General features: G+C 49.9%; 4 protein-coding genes across 4 annotated transcripts; 2 read left to right on the top strand and 2 right to left on the bottom strand.

The window, feature by feature from the left end:
- Positions 1 to 1,506: 1,506 nt before the first annotated feature.
- On the top strand, positions 1,507 to 2,039 carry FIBRA_09075 (uncharacterized protein; the record flags this gene model as incomplete). Its single annotated transcript, XM_012321408.1, has 4 exons — positions 1,507 to 1,570; positions 1,623 to 1,673; positions 1,729 to 1,947; positions 1,999 to 2,039. The coding sequence occupies 4 exons, from the start codon at positions 1,507 to 1,509 to the stop codon at positions 2,037 to 2,039; spliced, it is 375 nt and encodes a 124-aa protein (XP_012176798.1).
- Positions 2,040 to 6,255: 4,216 nt separating this feature from the next.
- FIBRA_09074 (uncharacterized protein) lies at positions 6,256 to 7,490 on the top strand (the record flags this gene model as incomplete). The annotated part of the gene is made up of 9 exons (XM_012321407.1): positions 6,256 to 6,513; positions 6,563 to 6,608; positions 6,659 to 6,772; positions 6,841 to 6,867; positions 6,927 to 6,992; positions 7,045 to 7,113; positions 7,168 to 7,220; positions 7,279 to 7,375; positions 7,450 to 7,490. 9 exons carry the CDS (start codon positions 6,256 to 6,258, stop codon positions 7,488 to 7,490), a joined length of 771 nt encoding a protein of 256 aa, XP_012176797.1.
- A 344-nt stretch (positions 7,491 to 7,834) lies between these two features.
- FIBRA_09073 (uncharacterized protein) lies at positions 7,835 to 10,005 on the bottom strand (the record flags this gene model as incomplete). The annotated part of the gene is made up of 6 exons (XM_012321406.1): positions 7,835 to 8,145; positions 8,200 to 8,210; positions 8,268 to 8,994; positions 9,043 to 9,420; positions 9,476 to 9,611; positions 9,670 to 10,005. The coding sequence occupies 6 exons, from the start codon at positions 10,003 to 10,005 to the stop codon at positions 7,835 to 7,837; spliced, it is 1,899 nt and encodes a 632-aa protein (XP_012176796.1).
- A 1,329-nt stretch (positions 10,006 to 11,334) lies between these two features.
- Positions 11,335 to 12,677, bottom strand: FIBRA_09072 (uncharacterized protein; the record flags this gene model as incomplete). The annotated part of the gene is made up of 5 exons (XM_012321405.1): positions 11,335 to 11,726; positions 11,786 to 12,022; positions 12,079 to 12,134; positions 12,191 to 12,431; positions 12,485 to 12,677. The coding sequence occupies 5 exons, from the start codon at positions 12,675 to 12,677 to the stop codon at positions 11,335 to 11,337; spliced, it is 1,119 nt and encodes a 372-aa protein (XP_012176795.1).
- Between the last annotated feature and the right edge of the window lie 2,285 nt (positions 12,678 to 14,962).

The following is a 14,962-nucleotide window of genomic DNA, read 5'->3' as shown; positions in this document are numbered from 1 at the left end:
CCGCCGTCGTCTGGGAGGAAGCGGACGTTGGATGGGCGACGGGCATCGTCGAGGCCAATGCGAGCCAGATACTCGTCGGGGATGCGGATCGGGAGCGCTGTGGACAGATCAGCGAGTGTAGAAACGACAAGGACGGTCACGCACAGCCACTATGGTCGGTGATTTCTCCCCAGGCAGCATCGACGGTGGAACCGATGCCGACGTAAGGAGAGCGGAAGCCGATGGTGCCGTTGAAGCGTACGAGGTTGTATTCGATGGCAGGGTACACGGGTGCTGCAGAGGCGGGTCAGCGAGAGAGCGTGCGCGTGCAAGGAGACGCACAGTGGGCGTTGAGGAGATCGTCCCAGTCGGCGCGTTCGGGGAGGTGAGAACGAACGAGAAGGGAGACAAGAATGGAGAGATTGAGAACGAGCAGGAAGGCATGGAATAGCCAGGGCCAGGAGCTACGCCAGGCCGAGGGGTGGTGGAGGTCGTGTACAACGAGACCATTGTCCTCGACGTCGACTGGCTGGAGGAGCTTCTCGGAGGACTCGTGCGGGTCGCCTTGTGCGATGGGGGAATACTGTGGGGATGGGGGGGACGGCATGTTGTGTAGGTGTGATGTGAGTGGACTGACCGCGAGATAGAATAGAGACGGGAGACTGTTTAGACGGACCGTTCTCGTTCGTCCACAAAGTTGACCCTGCTGGCGGAACTTCGGGTACCTGCAGACCGTCCGGTCTGGACAGCCTAACCATTTGCGCATTTGAACGCTTGACATTCCTCGCCAATTTAGGCCTTGCGTGCACATAAGACCCTTACAGCAGTGTTCGTACCACTCACTTACTAACGTGCACCCACGAACGAGGGTCATCTCCGAAATCAGAAAGTGTAGGAACCCGAAGGAGGGGGGGCCACTCAATTTCCCATCAGCCTGGATCAAATGTGGCGTCTGTGTGCGCCGATAAGTAGGGAGATGTTGGCCCGAAGCAACGCTTACCAACTAGGGGCTCCATCAAAAGAGGAGTGAGCGTTGCTGCGGCTGCGAATCGACTGGGCGAGTCTGATTGCGACGTGCGCCAGGGAAGTATTTTGAACGAATGGGTGGTATTCTGCCTCCTGGCTCTCTTGGACGGGGCGAATGGAATTCATCAGGCCAGGGTCGGCTAGGACCGCACTCGTGTTGGCGAGGAGTGCTAACCGCTCGAGTGTTATTCCATTCCAGTAGCCAGATTCGGAGCACTCTGCATGTATCTCTAGGTACGGAGTATAAACTAGGAGTTGAATAATAATAAAAAGACAGTTTGCGGCATCCGTATTCGGACGCGTGACGTCACGCGTCGGTTCGCACAAGTTCGCACTGGGAGGCAAGTCAGTAATCAAGTGCGTTGTTGATTTTCATGCTTGCCTCTCAACCTCCCGCCAACTTACAGACCGCCCTCGACGTATATAAGCCCACCATGTCTTTCTCTACTAGTTCCCCAGCATCCCTCGGATTCTACCTCGTCCATCCCATTCTCCCCTATCATGCGTCTCTCTCTTGCCCTCGCTGCTCTCTTGCCCCTCGTGGCTCTCGCTATCCCCACCTCCTGTAAAGCACATCCTCTCTCTCCACGCGCCGTCGCTAACCGTAGCCATCTTAGACCCCCACATCTCCGCATACGAGAAGGACCTGCCCGTGGTTGGCAGCACTGGTGAGCTCGTCGCTCCAGTCCCGCATAGGTCGCTCATCCATCCTAACTGGCGCAGACTACACCGACATTGCCAAGGTCAAGTATGACCGCCGCGATGACGCATACGTCGACATCGCCAAAGTCAAGTACGACCGCCGGGACGAAGCATACACCGACATTGCCAAGGTCAAGTACGACCGTCGCGATGAGCCTTACATTGACATTGCCAAAGTCAAGTATGACCGCCGTGACGAGCCATACATCGACATCGCCAAGGTCAAATACGACCGTCGCGGTAAGCCAGCTCTTCAGCTTACTAGTATAGCGGGCTGACTGGCTGCACCAGGCGAAGCATATATCGACGTGGCCAAAGTCAAGTACGACTAAGCATGCTTGTCTCCCGCACTGCATTCCCTCCTGGCTGTCGTCCTGTACATGTCTGTTTGTAACTCGTCGCACACATCCTGTCCTGTAGGGTTTCTTCGAAGAACCTTCAATTTGCTGCGCACATCGCGTTTTTGAACTGCACATACTCTCTTATCACCGCTTGTGCTATGTACCATCATGATTGAACAAATGCATTGTCTGGCCGTATGTCTTCTGCTGGTTCGTAATCCGCGGCTGTGTGCGCCATAGGGGCCCAATTCGAACACTAGCGGTGACATTTCAGCTTTTTTGCTGCAAACTTCGAAATGGAATCAACAGGCGAGTAGGGATGAAGTTCATCTCTGAGTTATAGAGTTGCTCAGGTATCGGAAACCATGTAGTTGACGCAGGGATGACGGAGACTACTGTAGGCCACATAGCTTGATTCCCGACTTATTACCAGCCGCGGACGTCTTGATTGGCGCAGACGGTCGAAGTCTTTGACGATCGTCGTCGCGGATCCCGGATCGACAGTTTCAAGTATAATTTTAGCGTGCTGAGTGAGGCTGTGGCTGCGATTAGTGGTATCGAGGCGGATGGGGTAGAGTTGGGGCAGCTGCTTGTTGCTACCGGCACATCCCCGCGACCACGGCCGCAGGGAGACACGCACGCACGCTTGTGTGCAGATCTTTCCTAAAAACCTCGCCGATCCCGCTGTATCTTTACCACGACGAGGTTCTCACAAGTTCGTAACCATTTCTTCAGTTCTAAAATCACATAAAATAACCTTCGCACCAGACGCCAGGGTTATTCTTCAGGTGCAGATCTTGCGGTAGTGGCAAGTCAGTAGTTCGCTGGTCTAGGAGAAATGGCCATACCTACAGCATCGCCTTCGCTTTGCTATGCAGGAAGTCAAGATGAACGCTGAAGAGAGCGTGAATGAGTACCGTCACTTGATGCGTCTCCAGGAAGCCGGTGCCCCGGGAAGATCCGCCAATACGAAGTCAAATTCTGAGCCATCAATTGGCGAATGAAACACCAGCGGTCATCGTCGTCTTTTCCCGTCATCGCAAAATTGTCGAGGCCGGCGCAAATTGAGGAAGTGCTCCGTCTTGATCTTGATCAGCTATCTGAAGACCTGGGCCACTCTTGGACCCTGAGAGGAATTACCCCCGTGAATCTGAAATCCGACATACCATGCCGTCCTCTCTCTCTCTCTCTTAGCAAACTGGGCGCCGAAATCCTACGTACAATTCTAAGCAAACACATGCACCGGAGATCACGATAAAGCCATACTCTTGCATACGCTCTATAGCCAAGCTACGCGTTTGCCGTGGTTTCTAGTACACGCACATCGCATCTGGGAACCTTTGCTGGTATCGTGATGCGTATGAAGCTGTTCTGTCACTTGAAAACGATGCGTCTTGCTGTTGACGCTGAGTGCTGAGTATTGAAATTGGTTCGGAGGCTGGGACATTCTATGCTTTTCAAAAGGACAATCGTCGTTCCCCAATTGAGAGCTGCAGATATTTTTAAATAAGCACCAAGCCATTTGCCATTTCTTCAATATATATTGATAAAAAGAAAAAGAGTGTTTGAAAAGAATGACACGCGAGAACGCTCGCCCGACGCCACCAATACGGGCGTACCAATAGTCCACATCAAAACCTTCGCTCGAGACCAGCGATTACCGAACGGTAATCCACCACCGAGTCCACACGTATGCTTCGACGCCTTCATTTCTGTTGATGCACACGTCAGGGAATTATACCGTGTAAATGGCAGGGAATAGACGTGCTTCTAAGTGCTTCAGTCACCTTTGAGATGACGAGTCAGCCTTGAAGATGGGCAGTATTGTCGATGGACATACGTACTGCGAACTATGACCTGACTGGCCCTCAAATGCAGCTGTAGCGACAGATGTCTTCGCCAAATTTGTCCACTGCTTCTAAAATCCCGGGGTCAGTCCACCTTTGCCTTGTAATATATAGACGTGTATACTACACAACATACCCTCACGACGGAGAACATCAACGCTGTTATTCTCTGAAGGAGCCATGATTTTTTTTTGAGAATTGAGTACAAACATCGGTGGAAGGTACTTACCCGGGACAGGAAGAGCCGAGACGACAACAGAGAAGAGGGGAACAAGAACAGCGAACACGGTAGCGAAACGCATGGCTGATGATTATCACGAGTAGATACGGGAAAGCTGGGGCGAAGGTTGTCTGAAGCCTCGACGCAAAGATGCCCGACTCTTTATAGCTGCAGTCACAGGCACATGAAGCGATGGGCCCATTTCTGAGCCCACCACTCTGAATAAGCCGTAGTTGCCACTTGGCTGCGAAAGCATCTATGGGTTCTGATGCTCACCAGGACCCAACTAGAAATCAAAGACCGTGGTGGCTGATGCAACACTTACACACCGAGGTACCCGTTGATGGCGGTAGCCTTTGCACTCAATGTACCTGCAAAGTTGATTATGCAAACACCTGTTACGGGCTCTTCCATCTGATGCAAATGCCCCATCAATACATCTAAGCCAGCTTTGAGTATATTGTGATCACTCACCCGTGATAGGAGGCGGTGGCATCACAGAGAGGAAGCACTGTGAACACCCTTCAAGCACTATTGGCTTCAAATGCTTGAGCGGACTCGTAATAGTAGTAACGAGGTCGCAGCCAATAGTGGTATGGCTCAAATTCAAAGTACGTCCTTTCCTCGTGGGCGGAGTCCGTTGGCTGGAACTCAGCCGATAAGTTGCTGCAGAGAATCCGGATGCTATATGCAAATTGTCCTACGATAGATTTTCAGCCGTTGAACCACCTGATGATAGATAGCAGATCTCTGGGCATGTCTCACTGCACAGCCCAGCCTAGGCTCAGTTTGAGCGCTGATACCTGTGGGCGTAGCCGCGTATTCGGACGGCCGTCGGGCCACACCATATGGGCGCATCAGTCGAATTTCAATCAATGCCATCAGTACTCTGATCGAGTTTGACATTTCCATAAAATTCCATATGAACCGTACCTGAAGGCTGACTTCAAGTGGCCTTCAAAGAAAGACGAGTGCTGCCCGAGCGGAAGAGAGACCCGATCGAAACGACTAGCGGCCTCGGCGTAAGCAAATACTCTCGTCGCTCGTTTTATGTTGGCGCCGTTAGGGACCTGTTCTCGCTACTCTAGAGCGTGGATTTCAGCTCTGCCACGCGTGCCCTCTTATATTTGACTTCTGCATCAGTCGTAGCCTTGTCTCGTTGATAGTTTTATCCTAATTCTATGGTGTTTTCCTTAGCTTGACGTTCACTATTCAGTAGTTCTTCAATGAATTTCGTCTATTAGCCCCATTTGCGCGCGTACTTACCGCTTATTTGCCCATGCATTCGAGGAGGCATGTACACTATTGACTGACCAAATCATGCGGGCAGCGGCAGTGAGCCCGCGGGCCACTCTTCCTGCTCCGCGTCCGTTCCTGGCTAGCGCTAGGCCTGACCCAATCTTATAGCTCAGCCCACCTGTCATCCTGCTCTTCTTCGCTATATCCAGGGCCAGAGTGCAATGTACAGGTGAACGGTAGCACTGTGCACTTGTTCGGTTCGGAAACGCAGGTTCATCCACGTCAAAACCTATCTTTGAGATGCAGATTCCGCGCCACGACTCGGATGTTGTTACAAAATGGGCTGCTGTGTGCTTGGCTCACGAATGGCTCAACGATTATATAGAGCATTTGACATCTATGAACCATTCGTTGAGCATCCTCCCATTGCCAATGAGGATACTGTAATGATCATGACAATAGGCACTGAATACTGATGCCAATGAGCTTCAAGTTCCCCTCCTGCTAATATCGTGAGCTGGCTATTCCAAAAACAAAAAAAAAACCGAAGCATCAACAAAGGCTTCCCTCAGCTTCCTCTGGCGGGTCCCAGTGACATTCAAATCAGTGAAGAAGTAGCCTAGTGAAACGAGGCCGCCCGATGCCTCTGCCACGACTTTAGCCCAAGCACGCGTTCGCATATCATGCACTTACTGTCTATACAGGGCTCGACCCTCGGGGATAATGAATGGAGACAAAAAGAAACGAGGCCGCTAAGCAGCGTCTGGTGCCGTACGGCTCGTACCACACGCTGATCCCGTCAGGCTTTTACGTGCCATTCAATCGCCTGCCTTGCATTTCTCATCGCTCCTGTCAGTCTGAGGGTTTGTCCACTCTCTTTCTCTTGACCGCTTCACAACCCATGTCCTTAACGCGCATTGCTATTGTGACAGGAGCTGCACAGGGTATTGGAGAGGCTGTTGCCTTACGCCTCGCTGACGATGGCCTCGATATTGCCATTAACGATATATTCTCAAAGGAGGAGCAATTAGTGGCCCTCGTAGAACAGATCACAGCCAAGGGGAGACGGGCCGTTGCCATCACGGGAGATGTTTCTCTAGAGTCGGATGTGGAGGCTATAGTTGATCGGACGGTGAAGGAACTCGGAGGCCTTGACGTGGTACGCACAAACACAATCCTGCTGGCACACACTTGACATAGAATCTTAGATGGTCGCAAATGCTGGAATAGCGCTGTTCAAGCCTATGCTAGAAAGTGTGTAATGCTTGTTATCTGTCGATCGAGATTTTGACGTGCCAGGACAGCCACCGTAGACGATCTTGATCGACTTGTTGCAGTCAATATGCGCGGAGTCATGTTGTGTTATAAGTATGCGGCATTGCAGATGATCAAGCAGGGGCGTGGTGGCAGGATCATAGGTAATCAAGCCATAGCACGCATCCGCCTGCGTTGTCTGTATATGATCGTTGCTAAATATTATATATAGGTGCCTGCTCTGGTGCTGGAAAAAAGGGTACGCACAAAAATAGCTCACAATGGATATCTGGTGGTAGTGATGACCACTCGTGGCAGGCGTCGCCAATATGGCGGCATATAGCGCAAGTAAGTTTGCAGTGAGAGGATTTACTCAGAGCTGTGGTGGGTTATGCACACCTAATCATCTAGCAAGAACACTGACGCAGTCCGACAGCATTGGAGTGGAGAAAGCACAACATCACCGTGAACAGCTACGCACCGGGGAGCATCATTACTCCCCTGAGTGGGTCTCCTCCTTAAACATGGGTATCATGCCGGTGTCCTAATTATCTGATAGTTCTCCATCCCGACGACGCCATAAACGGGGGACCGGCGTCCACTGCCAAGAAGGTGAGATATCGGGACGAGGAACCACTGCATGGACTTACATCGCTATGGGATTGTACAGCTCGCAGGCCTTCCCCTCGACATCCCCGATGCAGAGCCAGTCATCATTGCCGATTTTGTCTCGTACATCGCAAGACCTGAAACTCATCACATCACCGGTACGTACAGACATCCTCCTTGAGGCATTTGGCTAAGTGCACATTTTCCAATTCGCCCGTTGATGGGAACATAGGCCAATCAATCAACATTGATGGCGGACTTTCCTTCGATTGACGAACTTGAGTGAATGGTTGGAGAGCTTACGCCAGGGGGCCAGAGCTGCATATCTTTGTTGAACGCGCGAGGAATAACGCCTACATGAATCCTTGCTCCACGACAATTGTGATGTCGAAGTTTTGTAGAGAAACTGAAGGCAGATACTAGCAGCCGTGCAGTCTGAAATCGTGCGAGACTGATCTGACCATCCAAACTGACGTGACCAGCTGAAAGGCATAGTAAGACCACAAACAGTGTCAATGACTACACACCCGGTGCCAGCGCATATCCAGCGTCAGCTTCGCGATCTTGTTCTCGCAAGTAGCAGACTTGTGTATCGTATCCCAAACGTAATGTATTAATCAGCCCTGGAAGGCCTCCGAAGTTATGTCTAGTCCAAAATTACTCTTCGCAAATCCCCGCATAGTCCGTTCAAGCTCGTCCTCGAAGCCTTCGCTCTTCAGGCCCATCCACAGGCGTGCCCATTGGCGCATTTTGCTCACCCAGAAAGCAACATCGATGGAGAACGTGACAACAAGGAAGACGATGTAGCTCCGATACTCCTTCAAACGCTCTATAATCGTAAGCCCGGGTGCGACAGTGAGTGAACGAGAGGCCCAGTAGCCCGTGATTTGGATCCGGTTTACAGGAGACCCAAAGGATTGGTTGTTACCTGTACTCAGACGTCAGCAGTCGGAACAAGTGAAATCATACAGAATCAAATCACCCTGCACAATCCTGCGCATAGCGGCATGAGCGTCGATGTCCTCAAACCAAGTGAAGCGCGTGACTGACCTCATATTTCGCCCAATGAAGATGAGTGGTTTCGGGATCTTGTCTGTGTCCGTCAGAAATGTCCGCAGCGTCTCCTTCATGCGCACGCTCCGTTCGTACTCCGTCATCTCCTCAAAGTTCTCCTGCGCCCCCCCAAACTTCACCGGTCGCATGAGCGTTGCGCTTGCGAAAAGATCCGGCGCACCGATGCCCCACTCGCCCGCAACGCCCGCAACGACACCGCGATCGAGCGTCATCAGGCCCTTCCAAAGCGTTGCATACTGCTGCTGAAAGTCTGCTGTAACGCGTACGTACAGTCCGTGGTCAAGCAGCACAAACTGCGGTGTCGTCGGGTGTCGCGGATGCGGCCGGATGATGATGTTCCCCGGGTGCGGATCGCAATGCACCCAGCCCCAGTCGAAAATCTGCGCGCTGAAAAGCTCGACCATCGTTCGCATGATGCTCTCAACGCCACCCTTAAGCTTGACGGGTGTGGGAGAGGACGAAGACTGTTGTGGGTAGTCTTCTTCACCCATGAGTTGCCGGATACCTTTGCGGTCGCTCAGACGTACTCCGTCGATCCATTCGGCCACCATGACTTTCTTTGTTGACAGCTCGGGGAATACCTTGGGGATGTAAACCTTCTCCGCCAAGCGCGGCTCGGCAGCAACGAATTCAGCCGTTTTCTCTGCGTTGGCCATCTCCAGCTTGAAGTCAAGCTCTCTTCGCAAGTGGTCCGAGATGAAGTCTGGACAATGTCAATGCACGAACCTGGAGAAAATCAAGACACACGCACCAACAACAAAATACACAGGCATGTCAAAGAGGTACTTCTCGTAAATCCACATCACGATCCTGAAAGCTCCTAGATCCCACTCGACCTGCTTGCTAACGTCGGGTTTCTGGATCTTCACCGCAACCCATTGGTCACGTCCGTCCTCAGTTCTGGTCCTTAGTTTGGCGCGATGCACCTGTGCGATACTCGCACTGGCAGCTGCACGTTCCTCGAACTCCTCGAAGACTCCGTCGGGGCCTGTAGGAGGCTTTCCAAACTCAGCCTCAAACACGGACTTGACGACGCTATAGGGAACCTGGGGTGCATCATCGAACAATTTTGAAAATTTCTCCTGCATAGGTCGAGGCATGAGAGCGGCATTGTTTGCGAAGGCTTGGCCTGAGAAAACATTTGTATTTTCTAGGCATGCTCTAGGATAGAGAATAAAACGCACCGATTTTGATATACAAGCCTCCATTGGATGTAAAGAGATCATAGACACGCTCCGCAACTCGTTCGTGCAGAGCGGGGATGCCCTCGCTCATCTCGGGTTTGAAGTTAAGCTTGTAGTCAAGAGCAATCATTGAACACTGTAGAACACAACCGATTAGATCTGCTTTTGTACACCAGCGGGTCTTCGCATCAGACACGCGAAGTCAGACCTAAGATAAGAAACTCAAACTCCATGGAAGGAGGTACTGCCAGAAACGCGCAAGACCAGGAAGATATGACACGCACCGTCCAGAACGTGCGCATGTTGCGTGTGATCGCGGACCCAATGTATTCTCTATCAACTATCCAGAATGCCCCGATACCGAGGGCGGCATAAACAGCACGACGGGTATACTTCCATGGACGCGAAGGAGGCGTGGGTTCAGTGGGGAAAGCTTTCACGGAGGAAAAGTGTCTCTGATGTGGGATGTGTGTCCGTGTTGCAAAAGCAATCGTGTGTGACCGAACGAGTCGAGAACATAAGAACGACATGCGAAAGACCGGGACTCTGAGAGAAGGTGGAACAGGAGCCGTGGAGCCGAAATCTATAAGAAAGGATATACCGCTGAACGTCTAGGATACGATGCCCAAGGCTAGGAACATGGGGAGAGCAAGCAGATAGAAGCCATTCGAGCGCGCTCGTCGTTGGAGCTGTCGACGTCGACGGCGTGACCAAAGCCGCAGGGACGCGTACCGACGCCGCATCGCCTGATACAGCAAGCCCGAGCCCCTCGGGAATAAACCTGGCGCCCGCCGCCCCGCAAATCGCGATCTTACCGGTCTGTTGAATCGGACCAGTTCCCGAATACCTGTAGAGGGATACTTATGTCTGAACTTCTCAGGTTGAACGACATCACAGCCATGTCATGGAATACAAGAAATAGCCAGTGGTGGTCATTAAAATACAATCTCAAATGATTGTCAGTGGATGTATACCAACTAATATGAATTTAGGAGAGCTAGTACTAGTATTGAGAACTCCAACTCTTGCTGAAGAACTAGATTGAAATCCTTTGTTGATAAGCTGCGCGGAAAGCGCAAGTTTCCAAGATCCCTTGCCTGCGTCGTGACCTATGAGGAGTTGTACGGTAAGTCATCAGCTGCTATCAGCGTCGTTCGCCGGCGTCGCCAATATCGCCGCTGATATAGCACAAGTGAGTTCGGGTTCGCCATCTCCTGTTCGGACTCATTCCTCACGCAGTTGTACGACCAGATTTGAATCCGTTGTTATTTTTCCGTTGCCCACCCTCCTCATCCCCCCTTTTCTTTTTAACCCGATTGTATTTATAGTGTATTATGTCTGTGTTGTAGCTCTTCTCGCTCGAGGCTGTTGGTCCACTCTCAGTTGCCACGACGGGAATGAAAATCTGTTTGAGGGGGCCGACAATTGTTGGTACCTGCTCCACTTGCTACACCTTCAGTTTAAGCAGCGCGCAGAGGTTGGAACCTATTGCGCCTGTACTTACTCCTACTTACGCACGTACTAATAATTTACCTTCGCGCTGTTTTTACTAGGAGTTCCTTGCATGGATTACGTGGCGCGGGGAACCCAGCACCGGTGAGACGACTCGATTCGATTCGTCCATGCATTGGCCGCATACTCAAGCTTGACAGCTCTAATAAGTGGGTTCGAACACTAGAGAACGATTATAGCATACCTTTTCCTCGGTGTCAAGTCATGTAATACAAGAATTAGCTCGTGGCGATGGTTAGAATCCAATTGAAGTCGATTGTGAGTGGATGTATACTAAATGGAATTTGGGAGAGCTACTAGTATATTGTTCTAGTATATTGCTCATACCGTGACGAGACCGACTACCGCTACGCTGTCCTACGTCCATCATACACAGGCGGTGGATCAGATAAGTAAGTTAAACTATCAGAACCAACCAAGGACACCTGACGAGGCTGACTATGACTCGGAAGAGCACTAGGCCCAGGAGTAATGTGGTGCTCATTTGGTGGACTAGTGGAACGAGACGATCCCAAAATATGCATCATCTTAATCACTCTCGCGTTATAAGAAGAATACGGGAGTGTTTCTGGCGTCAGCCCGTCTTCATTAGCCGGGGTGAGGAGCTCGCTAGGTGTGTCAGGACGAGATGAGTTGGGAGCGGATGGCTGATCGACATTCGGCGGAAGGGAAGACATTGCGGGTGTCTTCCTGCGTAGGGGTCGCAGAGTCTCGACAGTGCTCATATTGTAAGGTGATGCTGTAAAAGCAGGTTGAGATGGATCTAATGGAGGTGCATGGAGTAGGCTTAAAACTTACGCGTATGATTGATCTTTGCAGTCCATCTACAGCCTTTACGACACAAGAATAACATGATCGCACTTGCAACGATCAGGGTGCCTCCCACTCCAGCCACAGTACCAATGATAATAGCCCTTGTATTTGAAAAGTGAGAGGATGAGGCAGCGCTCGCTGAAGATTTAAGTGAGGCGGTAGGTGCACCACCGTTGGATGTTCCGCTCATCGAAGGCGAGTCTTGAGCTCCGCTAGGACTTACTGACCTCTTGCGGTGTTAACAGGAATATCTGATGCGGACCGCAAAAAAACAATACCTGAGATCGGACCTGCACTTCCGGTTTCATTTGTCTGGCTACCCGAGCTTGTATATCTGGATGGGTATCGTAAATGTTGATACAATAGACACTATTCCGAGCACATACATACTGAAGATAATAGAACTCAACATAGGCACCACCTAATACTCCACTGCCTACATAGCTTACATTCAGTACATGGTTTTTTTCACCATCCAGATCGGTCTTCGACCAAAGTACAGCCGGTATAGGAGCTTCGCCTTCGTAAGCATTTTCTGATTCATCTACAAGGGTCGGAGAGCCATTATTCAGGACAATGCTTGCTACTCCTCCGTTCGGATTTATCACAGAATGATAATAGACTGCTGTCCCTGTACTCGATCCTAGTTAAAATGGTATATACGTGATGTAAATCTATACTTACCTGTAAACGAGAAAGAAAATGACGACCCAGGTCCGTTAGCGTAGAAGTATTGACCATTCTCTTGGTTTGTCCAACCGCCCGCATACACAATTTGCGGATCCTTTGCGAGAACTGTGACATTGGACTGTGCTACAGCTGACAGCAGCTGAAGTGCAGAAATGGCGAGAAGAGAGAGTAGAGAAGAAACCTTCATGGCGTGACATATTGATGTCGAAAACACACTGGATTAAATAGCGAGGCGCATGCCAGGGGCATGATTGAGTTTCGAAGTGACACTTGTATGTACATGTTGTGGTGAGACGTGTGAGACAATATAACCAACCGTGGGCGTGGTACTATTAGAGGTCCAGAAGACAGTGTTTGTCAGAGGTCGAATGTAGGAACAGGAGGACGAGCGAACGTTGAGTACTGATTACCCAAGTGCAACATAGGTACAACCTGTGAACGACCCTGTTCGATCATTTCAAACTGTGGCTAATGCATGATCGTTGTTGCCTCTGCGGATCTTATCCATCTCCGCTAGTCAAATATGAAATGGCAGCTTTCAAGTTCGACAATATTTGTCGAGGAGCAGCCTGGGGGAAAAAGAAACTAGAGTCTGGCATCAAGATAAATGATAAGAATATATGATGGGTTCTATCGCGTGGCACATGTCACCCAGCGGGCAAATTGGTCATTCCAAGGAGGTTGCTCGCCGCAGGCGGGCCGGAAGTGGCCCAGGAGAGTCTCATGATGGCCTGAATTCGCGACCCAGGACATTCCTCCGCACGCCCCGCCATACGACCGCGAACTTAGCGGGCGGACTCCCTCCATTTCAAAGGTACGGTGCAGAGCATGGCGCACCTGTTTTGACAGTCTGTCTCTTTCTATTTTATGTATATTACATGTTGCTACTGATGAATTCGAGCACCCAGCCACACGTCAAAGACACCTAGCTATAGTGGTTGAAGTTAGGGTATTGCTTTGTTCACCTCCTATTTTAAGGCTCTCATTTGCTCTGTCACCATGCCTGTCTCCTGATGGGAATTGCATGCAATGTACCTCCATAGCTTACTTCCACTTGAGGTCATCTATCACTTAGATGTCCTGAATTAGACCTTCACTATTACTGCCAGAGGTGCTGATGCACTGTGTTGCCAGGTCTGTGCAATTCCCCTTGACACTCCCTGAATGGTGCCTGTATCGAGAATTGAGGTAGACAAAGTGCCTCTTTTCTTCTATATCATTAGTCAAATCTCATCTCAAGATTGTCATCTCATGATATATAGAGGTGAGCTAGAGTCTGCTGGTGCTAAAGAATGTCTTGAGTGTGTGGGTCTACTGGTTGATTTGTGCTGGATTGAAGATTGAAGCCTGTCCAGATATAGTTTCACATTATCTCTGGCACTGTCACAGAATTTCATGGCATCTATCTTATCTTTAGCATCTAGATGATCTATATCTTATCCAATTAGATATCTACAGAGATAAGGATAGCATAATGCATGGCATCACTGTTACTAGTCAGGTGTCTAGCTTATCAGAAGCAGGGCAAATGGGCTATCATATGTTCACACAAGATTTTCCCCATTTGTACTAGAGACACACACAGTCATTCAGGTGATCATCACATAGTAGACTGCTGACCGAATACATGGTGATGGTTCACGTGCTAGGTATTCTTAGATAGCCAATAGTGTATTATGAGCATCAGTCATCCTAAGGTGTTAGGTGTACTACCAGTAGTATTAGGGGTCTGGTCCCTCTTGTATAAATACCAGAGCAATACAGCATTGAGAGGGTAGACTAGTTATACTACTTGTCTAACCTCATCAACTTACACACTCTCAACTCTGAGCCCACCAGCTCCTATAGCCAACCAGCAACCCAGCTATATCAACTACCTACCACTACAAGTGAGTATCTAGGGGTTAGGGTTAGAGAGAGTGTCAAGTATCAGGACAATACTTTGACAGGCACCAAATCACCCTAGCTATCCAGCACATCACATCTTTGGGTCTGATATCTATGAATCTCAGGAGAATACTGTCAAGATATCACCCTTGACCCTAACCCTAACTCTAACCCCAGCACTCACTTGTGTGGTTCTGGTAGTTGCAAGAGGTAAGAGGCTTGACTTGTCTTGAGAGCGGTTAGCTTAGAGGAAGAGTTGAGTGAAGTAGACAAAGTATGATCTAATAAGATCAGACTGCTGTACTATGCTGTATTATCTGGTATTTATACATGTGGGACCAGACCCCAAATACTACTGGTAGTACACCTAACACTTAGGATGACTGATGCTCACAATACGCTATTGGCTATCTAAGAATACCTAGCGTGTTGTCACAGTTTTCTGAATAAATATTCCAGAATAAGCGGATGCCTATCTTATCTTATCAGATAACAATTAGATATAGATTAGATGTTACAGCTTGGAGGGGGGTTCTCTTTTCTTTCCTAACTATTCGTTGTTGACCCTGTACTATACTACTGATC

The sequence above is a fragment of the Fibroporia radiculosa genome, assembly GCF_000313525.1.
Source record: "Fibroporia radiculosa TFFH 294 genomic supercontigs, scaffold8033, whole genome shotgun sequence".
In the NCBI taxonomy this organism is placed as follows: Eukaryota; Fungi; Basidiomycota; class Agaricomycetes; order Polyporales; family Fibroporiaceae; genus Fibroporia; species Fibroporia radiculosa.
Note: the sequence above shows the minus strand (reverse complement) of the source record. Positions and strands in the feature narration are given on the sequence as shown.